We start from the raw sequence: 10,790 nt of genomic DNA on the forward strand, positions 1-10,790 counted from the left end.
CTACACCCTCCTCCCCCAACACTACAAAAGAAACTGAACACAATACCACCACTTGTGCATTCAATTTCCCTATCATTTCAGTCATGCTTACAATTTTCATAATCATTTTGGTCTCAATACTAAAGCTACAGGTGATACACACAAACAAGCAAATAGCTTTGTACAGTAGCAAATTTCTCAAGACACAAACTTCACAAAGCAAGTAGCACAATCAAAGGGTGAGAAATGGCAAATCTTTACTAAAATATTATTTAACAGTTTTACAGAAATTGCCTGCTGTCTTTATGCATTAATCATGTGCTCCTCTGACAAAGAAAACAAAAAAGAAGCAAAAGAACAAACAGCAAACTTTTGGAAACATGTTTGTTTGTCTGTCTGTATGCATGAAAACCTTTTTCCATTTCTTACCCAGAATGCCAGAGAGTGTGTGTGTGTGTGTGTGTGTGTGTGTGTGTGTGTGTGTGTGTGTGTTTTAAATTTTTTGGGGAAACAGTCTCAGATAATGTATTCTTATTCATAATATTAACTTACACTTATAATATCACTTCTTACACCGTCCACAAGTCTGCCTACGATAATTTAAATTTGGGTTACATCAATAGAGAACAGCAATAAATGTAAGAGATTGAAGTATTTAATGTAAATAGGTGTTACGGAACCCAACACATCTCACAGAACAAATAAGTATTATATGCACTTGCATTTGCCCACCTTGGTGTTCACTCTAAATAAGAAAACAAAAAAATGCTAAATATAATAACTTGTATTTATGTAACCCAATTTCTTGCTTTTTGGTCACAATAAGCTACAGCCATTGGCTTCATGTCATTACACAACAGATTCAACAGTTACAGTTTCAAGGGCATGAGTATGCTTTCTGGTATAAAAGTCAAATCCGTTAATGTGAGTGTCTCCTCATTAAATCACAAAACAGCTGTGTGAATGCTTCACGGGACATCTAATGTGTCTTTATGAAACTTCTCCCATATGTTCCTTCTGTGCTGATTTTGCAGTACAGGGCTCAGAATTCTGCTCATGTGTTCAATCCGTCTATGGAAACGAATACGGTCACGCGCTATTAGTTCCCATGGTCCAACGCGCGCTGCACGGTAGGCAAAATCCCATGCAATTATTTTGTGAACTGTCTTCAATTCTGGTGTTTTTGCAAATTGGACCTGTACAAAAATAAAATAATCCATACAGTAAAGAGTAATACAAATACAAAACTCACTGCAGAGAGAGAACAGTCAACTATTCAACTTTCAAAAAACCATAGGAGGAAAAAAAAGGTGTTTTCAGAAATATAAGTTCCTCCATTCTGAAAATGAAACAAAATCGGACTCTTCAAAGTTTAAGACAGAAAATCACTAATAAATATCAAGTGGAGATCACAAGTATAGACAGACATAAAACCCCAAAGAATCAAACTACAATGTATAAAACAGCGTCAAACTTCTGATTACTTTACAAATGAGTTAACGTGTTAAATATTTGGCATTGAGCAAATAACCCAAAAGTTTAAAAAAGGTTTGAAATTATGTTTAAAGTTTGTTGGAAGTTGCCAAGCACTCTCATTATGAAACACTGGATGATAGTCTAGTAAATTTGTGCTATGTTTTAAGCAAAACCTAGTTTTTCATGCATCTCAATGTTTATGGCATCATATCTCCTGAACTACGAGTCATACTATGATATAATTTTGCGAGTATATTCAATAGTGTATGTGTATACTGTCTGCAAAATGTGTGGCAAATAGAGTTAGTTGTAAAGAAGTAATGAATTAAAATGTCATGCTTGATGTTGAAGTTGTGCTACATGAATAGTGGTATGTATAAGCAATAAACTTCCTCCCTTCCATATTGTTTTGTGGTTGGCATCAGCGGCAAAAAGTTTTGTAAAGGTTTGAAATTATGTATAAAGTTTGTTCCAAGTTTCTAAGTACTCTCATTCTCAAAGACAGGATGAATACAGTCCGCATAATTTGCATGTCATAAGCTATACCACCTCAAGACATATACATAGTTCATAGCTGTGATACCTGTCTTACTGTGTTAAATCGTTGAAGTGGGATAAGATCTCTTAATGACTACATTATGAGAGCATTTCAAATGTTTAAATTTAGTCAACAATTACAGGAAATATTGAAAATCAAACTTTTTGCCCATGGAAGCCGTTGGAAACTACTAACTCCAAAGGCTAAGAATGTTCTTTTGATGTAAGTTACAAGTGAGACAAACATAGTAGTCAATACAGAGAACATGCAGAGACTGGGATGAGCATGAGCAAAGAAAAAAAGTTTACCACTTCTTTTTTTCCATCACTTTATCGCTATGTTCCTTGTCTCCCACTTTTCTTTCAAATTTATCATTACGTCTCCATTTTGTTGCACTTTTATAATATGGTAACTCTTAATTACTCCCTTTTTTATATTCAATGTTTTACTTGTTTTCTGGTTTTCTCATTTGTTTCCTGTTGGTATTTTCTAAAATTCCTTTTCCGGTTTTTCTCAGGGAGCCATTAACATTACGGCACTGGCCAAAACTGCAACTCATATTGAACATTCCTCTTGACCAAACTATTGTCAGTGTTCTGATTTCTTTCTGTTTGCACATGTACAAAGTCACATGCCACAATACAATTACATCACAAGACAAAACCAAGATCAAATATCAGTGGATGCAGAGCCCGGTAAGACGAAAAATTGTCACATTATTAACTATATTAATTCACAGCACACCATTAAAACATTTTTCAATCTTTTCGTAGATACATACTCCTGTGTAACTCCATACATATGAAAGACATTATTCTCTGCATCAACTAATGCAAGAGGTACTTGAGTCTAAGCAGCTGGGCTTGCTGCCATAAAGCGGATCACTTGCAGCAGCATGCTGACCCAGCATTGTGCCACTGCGTTCAACGTGCATTAATGTCCACCCACTGGTCAGTGCCCAAACAATGCAGCATACATAACTTCAACAGCCCAAAACCCCAACAAACTAGTTTTGATGTAGATAAATGTATGCTGTCCAGCCAGGAAAGTCGTCAGGCCCATAACCCACTGAAGCAGCAAATCACTGCATCATTAACAGCCATGGTGTTGGCCTCCACCAAGGGGTCAACATCAATCTACAATCATCCCGATGGAACAACCTCACAGGGGTGTCCAGCCACTAACAGACGGGCTAAAGGTCCAAATGAGAACCACCTAGTCACCCCCCTCGGATGGGCAGTTCTCAGCTGCCTCGTTACCCATACAAAGCACCAGTTGGCCACACCAGGATTTGATACAGCATTGTTGCCGAATATTTGCTATGCCAGGTCACTATGCACTCAGGCTTTGCTGAGCGTAGCAGCTACTGCCATTTACACATCAACACTTCTCCACTGAAGGCTGCAAGATTGACACCTGGCCACACCATGTAATATGGATGCTGTGGACTGACACCCAGCTGTGTCACATGATAAGCGTTCCTACCCGTAGCTGTTCTCAGCTTGTTGGGACAACAGAGAATTTACAAGCACGCCATCTGTCTTGTTGCAAGCACCTTACACCTCTGACAGTCTGCTGCAGCCCTCGGCAACCCAGTGGAGTCACAATGCGCAGCTAAACACCATCTTGGTAACGGAAAAAATGACCCTTCCACCCCTCAATAGTGCTCACAGCTCACAAGGCCACTACAATAAAAACATCCCACATCTGTTTTAACAAATTTAATATAATGCTTTGCAAGAAACTCTAGCCTACCATCTCTCAAATATCTCAACTACTGACTGACAAATGGTCTCTGCACATGCTACCTAAATACACAACCTAATGTTAAATCTATAATTACTACCAAATTTATGTAAAAAAAAAATCAATTAATAAACAGTTTTTGGTGTTGCTGAGAAACAGCCATACAATAATTTTTAAATGAACACACACCATTTGGCTGTTGTTTGTTTCATTATGACCTAGGTTTTGGCCTTTATGCGATTTTCAAGTGATTGGGTTTGTGTCCTGCAATATATGTTAATGACAAACACAATCACTTGAAAATGACACAAATGGCTGAAACTTGGGTCATAATTACACAAACAACAATACAGTCAAATGGCAGAGTGTTCATTTAAAAACTATAAATTAGTTTTAATAACAGCCAGTGAACAAATAAATACATATCCATGTATATGGAAACCAGAAATACCTTTTCAGATTCCTTTTCTGCAGATGGTATATCTTCATATGCGCTCTTCCACCGTTCATTTGCCTCTTTCAGTTCAGTTTTTGATACACAAATTAGACCTTCAATTTCTGCATCATCATTAAAATCAATCTATATGAAACAGAAAACAAACAAGAAAAGTGAATCAGTTGTTTCTGCACATTTTAACTCACTTAAGAGCTACAGCCTCATTTATTGCAGACACTCAAGATTTCAGGATAAAGCTGAATTTTATATGGATTGTTTGGTGGTAGTCATAGAATGTCACTTTAAATAGGTCAATATTTATTTTGAAACTGGCCAGTTAGTACAGATTTCAGGAAGGAAAAAACTAGTAATGCACAAAACATTAACGAACTGAGGGTTGTTCAGCAAGCAATGGAGAGTGGGCAAGACAGAATTTACTAAGAGTGTAATTAGGCCATGCTAATGAACTGGAGAACACGGAGTGATACGAAATTGTGAATAAAATGAAAACTAAATGGAAAGTATCCAGGCAAATGGATGGTAGAAGCATCAAGAAAATTTGTTGGATTCCAAGAGATGAGAAAGACAAATGAAAACCACACAGAATGACATTAGCAAACAATTCAAAGCTATAAGAATTTGTAATGCACGGGAAAGTTCAGAGCACATCTTCATCCAACAATGGGTGTCAAATGACTGGTGAATATCCTGAGCTAATGATTGTACACCTTTAATATCTTTCCAGTACACTTTTTAGTCATGCTTTTAAATATTTTTGAAAATATAGCACAAAGTGCAAAATGTGCTTATAGCACTATAATTGAAAAATAATTTCTACAAAGCTTTCAGGGTTTTGATATTAGGTCAGCAAGGAGTCTATGAGTATGTTTTCAATGACTTGCTAAAGCATATTAAATATAGTGTAGTAAATATAGGGGACTTCAAGAATTAACTAAAGAACTTTCTGCTAACAAACACCTCTATAACAGAGTGCCTTTACAGCAATTATCAAATCTGATATGATATTAATGAACTTTTCCATCTAGATTGTTTTCATTATAACTACAATAATTTCTTAACCATAAGTAATTTGTAATACACTTTCTTGAAGAGTAGCAAACGTCTGACATCTTTCCACAATCTGTATAATGTATGCCGTGGTAACGGCAAAAGAAGGGGACCATCAGAAGAGGACAGTTAAGACGAAAGTGCACAGTGTGCATGCGCAGGACAAATAGTTACAACCCAATAGTAAATGTCAACCATCTCATTGTTAGTGTCTGGTTCTATCCACTGCGGTACAAATCTTCGCTTAACCCATGAACAAGCTCACAATTTTTCGTAACAAGCAGGTGAGCGGCACATTTGGCACACATGTAAAGAATAACTGTCTTTATGTTAGGCTACCAAGGCAAATATGTATGAGCAAAATCAAAGTTTTATCTTAGTTTAATTACAATGTGATATAATAACCTTACATTAAATGACCTAAATCACTGTTTACTTAAACAATAATAAAATAAATATTTATTAGATAACTCCATTTCCATGCACAAGTGTTAACGCACAATAATAACCCAGTCAAAGCATTAAACAGGTGCTGTGGCAAGAGATCCAAGCCAACCGCTTTTTCGTTTGCTAATTATCTCGTAGACAACTGCCTCATTGGGCGATTATGCCGTTAGCTCAGAACCTGGGTAATTTTCTTGTACAGATTTTAAATTTTTTTCGCTGTTCATTTCATATTACTGCTGATCGCTTGGACATATAGCACAACTTATCATTGTGTTACCTGAAGCAATAATTAAGGAACAGGTACTGGCTTACAACTGTGAAACAACAATGGAATGGTAAAAGGCAATGTTATTGGTCGTTAGCTCACTTTATATATACGCATGCCAACTCAAGGATTTAGTATTTCAATGGCAGGAAGTGGAACTACATTGATATGTGCTTCTGTTTTAGCGCTTCTCCTTTTTGGAAACAATCAACATGAAGGTTAATATCAACTAGTGTTAAAAAGAGCCTTCTCTAGCAGCTCCATATGTAACATAACAATTTTGTTTTCCTAGATCTGAATTAACACTACAATTCCATGCTAAAAGAATGCAGTTTGTTGATATCTAAAGGTGTCAAATACTAATTTCATCTGGTTCTACAGGGACGAGCAAAGTGTAACTGTTTTACTGGCATCAAAGAGTTTTACTTCACCCTGTAAAAATATTTCCCCATTCAAAAGCCTTGATGACAGATGGGGAGAAAACTGTAGGAATTTATTGCTGGAGGTGGTAAAATAAGGACGGAACAGCTCCACAAGAGATAATGAAACTGAAGTGCAATAATGTAATATGAACACGTCTGTAGAATAAAATCCATGATATAAACAAGCAAACACTAACTAGAAAGGTATACTCATTATGTTGTACTAATCAATCATACACAGATTAGCAGTATAAAATGAAAATATTTACCGATATGATTCAGCGGACTACTAGAATTTGTAGAAACCAAAACAACATGGGCACACACATAACCGAAACAGTGATATTATGCATAGTAAGAAGTGGAACGGTGTACAAGTATTATTGAACATTTTTATTCAAGAACAGCTTCCTACATTTCATGGTACTGGAACTGACATTTTTGGCTTTTAAAGCACACCTGGGAATTTCTACTAGTTATCAAATGAAGGCAATCTACCGACTGTACAACAACACATGGTTGTATTACACACTTCACCACATGTAGAAGAATAACACATCCATGTTTTGATAAATGTGAATATATCTTACATGATGAGTGCATGGAAAGGTTATTCTATTACTGGTTCTTTCAGATAAACACATGTACAAAAACAGTCTGTGAAATGTATCCATGACTAAAAACCTTAAAAGAAAAAAATTAGATCACCAAAGGAATGATTTTCCAACTTATTCTTATCCATTCACTTTACAACACTAAGCACTTTTTATAGGCTACAGTAATTCTAATACTATTAAGTAAAAATATCAATTCCATAAACTATGATGTACAACACAGATCCAAAAGCACTCTCCAGCCTTGTTGAGCACTACTTATTCTAGCTGTTTTTCAACTAATTGGAACTAATTTCTAAAGCATTTTTGTAAGCAGTTATTAGCCAAACAAGGCCAGTTTCCTTGATTGTCATCACAATGAAAATGTTTCAATACAAGTAACATTTCAGCTCCAATTTGGTGGCTGTCAATTTCCATTTCAGTGAAAAACATCTAGATATGAGTTTTTGAGCACTTGACAGCCATAAGAAATAACCAATACAATATGAAAAAATAAAGGAACAAAAAGGAGCACGACAACCACTAATTTCTTTTTATTGTTTTTTAACTGTTTCTACAACTTCACATTTATGATCTGCAGAACAGAGAAGGCCTAGTGGGATGAACACTAGGCATGCACAAGAAATATAAACAATTATATACACAAGCACTTCTACAGGCAGTCTCATTCACCGTGCTCATCCGTCAATTTTGTTCTCAATTAATAATGCCATATTTAATACAGAATAAAAACAGAAAAGTAAACACTGAAATAGTAAACATGTGCACTGTAAATTCATCTTCATTAAAGAAGCAATAGCTCTTAAAAAGCATAGATTCTGGCAAAAAACACTGGTTATTCAGTGTTAATAAACCATTAAAAAAATATAAAACCACTGAGTCACAAAGTTCATAAAATTATCCATGTAATACAAGAGAGATATACTTAGCAAATTTGCATTTATACTGCATGTTGAATGAAAAGCTCTGGTGGTGTCACTAGATAGCACAGAGACATATTATTGGCATTAACATGAAAATCTGTGTGTACATAAATTTTAACTTTTACAAAAACAAAAGTATCAAATAAAAGCCTACATACCTCGTCATCATCATCATCATCATCATCATAGCAGTAATCGTCATTGTCGTCATTAGGATCAATGTGTTCTTCAGAGGTTAAGCACTGACTGTTTATGCTTGAAACTTCATCATCCTCACTCTCACTGCTGTCACTATCACTGCATACAGAAGCTGTTTCAGAAGAAGTCTCTTCACATGAATCATCACCACCTGCATCAAACATAATGACGAAACTATCCTCACTATCGATTGAACATTCTGAAGAAATTCTCGTCCTTAGCATTGGGCACCTTGTGGATACAAATATTTCATATTCAGTTAGAGAAGAATCAGAACAAGCAACAGGCTTTGCTGAAGCGTTATCAGACTTCCCTTCTGTGAGGGATGTTACTGGTCTTTCAGGAACACTGTTTTCTTTGTCATTTTCCTTCTGTTCAGTTTCAAAAGTAACAGTCTCTCGTTGAGTATGTGACCCATAGCAGTCAGGGACATCATTACCATAAGAATCTTTCATCTTGCAAGGATCACATAAACTGTAAGGACGGCAACGCCAATTTGCACACTGATCTGAAGGAGATCCCTGATAAGTAGGTGGTGTCATTTTTTTATTTGGAGAACATCTCAATTTGTGGTTAAATGATCCTTTCTTTTCACAAGCCATCAAGTCGCTGTCAAGATCAAGGCAATCTTCTTTTATATCATTTAATAAATCTGAATTTAGTCTTCTTTTACCTGAGAATTTACTATTACTTGCTGTATGCTGTGCACGCCTTGTTTTCAAGTGATTCATTTTCTGATTTTGTGGTGTATGGGGAGTACCTGTACCGTTGGTTGAGTCTGTTACAGTGATGGACTTATGCTGATTGTCACGAGAGAGTATGCAGTGCTTTCTGTGATGTTCTCTGCTATAATCTGCCCTGTCCCTGTATTTATCAAAATCATTATGGTGATCTCTGTACCTCCAATTATTATTTGGCAAGATGCTTAAGCTCTGTTTCTTCTGACGAAGTTTCACTGGGTCCCTCCGAGCAGACCGCAATATTTTACTACCTGTGCTGCATCTGGCCAGGTCTCCAGTTCCTGGTATCTTGCTTGCTACTTGTGATTTCGTGACTTCTGCATAAGACTGCTTTGGCTCAGCAGTTACTTTTTCTTGTATCTGTTTTTCTACAGGTGATGTTGGGGAATCTTCAGGTGACATATTTTTTGTAGTATCCATTGTCTGCTCTTGATAAATTAAATTATTTGTATTCATCAGATGAAAGCTTTGCGAAAGCAAGAAAGCAGCATCAACTGCTCCTGCTTTGATATATTCCTTTGTACTTTCCTTGGAATTCATTGCAGACATTGATATATATAGGTTATTGTTAGTCCCAATTATGTTGTTGTACTGCTCCAAAACTCTTCCCCAGAAATTGTTCTCCCTATCTGTAGATGAACCTATCAAACATTTACTGCCTATAAAACCACCAATCAGTTTAGAAAAGCTGTTACCTACTGGTAAACGACATCCAAATGGGTTAATGAAGTTATTCTTCATGTTTACAACTTCAGAACCTGGGTCCTTACATTTGAAAAGCGAGAAATTATTATCCACTGTATGAGTATTAACACTGACATCTACAAAACCTTGCTGCATTGATTTTGGGTGTATAGCAGACAACCCAAGCATATGCAATGGGCTAAATCCAATCTGTCCATTGTTTGGCATAAAATAATTTCCCCCACGCTCCATTTTTACAGACTCTTCCCTGCCAGATAGCTGATTAAATGAACCTATTTAAAATTTACACCAACAAGGGCAAGTGCAGTCATGACCAAATAAATAACATTTTTAACTCCTCAATTGCCACTTTTTAAGTATGTCATCGTCACTGTTCCTCTTCAAATTAGAGTTTAAATTCTGATGCACACAACTGTCACTGACTCTGCGACACCAAACAAGCCAACGAGATGTGTGCCTCTTCCTTAATCGTCCAGGTTGCTTGATACCGTAACAAATCGTCTTACAACAGCAAAATTTACACCTGTAAGTTTGATTCTTCTGTAAAACAACCGTTGTGATACTTGATATAACACTTGAATTCGATTTATTAGCACTTATCTGCGCCATTGTGGCAAATATTAGAACACTGCTACATCACACAAGTTAATACCGCCATCTTGGTAGAGAACTGAATGAATCGGACGTCAGCAAAGTCTATTGCGTTATACCAGGAAACCAATGGTAGCCCGTTGCTAGGTTTTCCCCTTTGGTTGGTAGCCCTGTATGTGGAGACAAATGAAACTTGTTGCAGTCGCAATGTATGACTATGAAATCACGGAGAAAATGTGAAGGTGCTGTAATTCTCCGCTACGTGACAGTTAATTCACATCTTTGAAAAAATAAAAAAATGGAGATTGGCAAGAAGTATACTAATGAAATCACAGCATGGACTCCTTAGATGGGAAAGGATATAAGGATTATTATGGAAAAATGATAGCAGTTTCAATATTTACCTCAAAAGGTAATGAATTCACAATGCTCCCATTGAATGACTCAATAGGATGTTGAAGGAGGGCTGTGAGGGAGTTGTGAAGGGAAAAATAAACATTAAAATGTTGCAGAATGTGTTTCTGCTGAGTCGTTTACAAGTTATACGGAAATACTATATACTCCATTTGGCGACATAGGGGGTTTGGTATGTAACGGTAGATCTGTGAAATACTGCTGCTGTGAATGCCACAGTTATTGCCA

General features: G+C 36.4%; 1 protein-coding gene across 2 annotated transcripts; it reads right to left on the reverse strand.

The window, feature by feature from the left end:
* Nucleotides 1-618: 618 nt before the first annotated feature.
* LOC124711421 lies at nucleotides 619-10,252 on the reverse strand. 2 transcript variants are annotated; one of them, XM_047241486.1, is made up of 3 exons: nucleotides 8,087-10,252; nucleotides 4,191-4,321; nucleotides 619-1,175 (listed from the first exon to the last, which is right to left on the reverse strand). In XM_047241486.1, the coding sequence occupies exons 1-3, from the start codon at nucleotides 9,786-9,788 to the stop codon at nucleotides 948-950; spliced, it is 2,061 nt and encodes a 686-aa protein (XP_047097442.1). In that variant the 5' UTR covers nucleotides 9,789-10,252; the 3' UTR covers nucleotides 619-947. The 2 variants fall into 2 exon arrangements, with proteins under 2 accessions (XP_047097442.1, XP_047097441.1); XM_047241485.1 differs by having other exon boundaries at nucleotides 4,191-4,319; nucleotides 8,073-10,251.
* Between the last annotated feature and the right edge of the window lie 538 nt (nucleotides 10,253-10,790).

This window comes from Schistocerca piceifrons, chromosome 8 (genome assembly GCF_021461385.2).
Source record: "Schistocerca piceifrons isolate TAMUIC-IGC-003096 chromosome 8, iqSchPice1.1, whole genome shotgun sequence".
Taxonomy (NCBI): Eukaryota; Metazoa; Arthropoda; class Insecta; order Orthoptera; family Acrididae; genus Schistocerca; species Schistocerca piceifrons.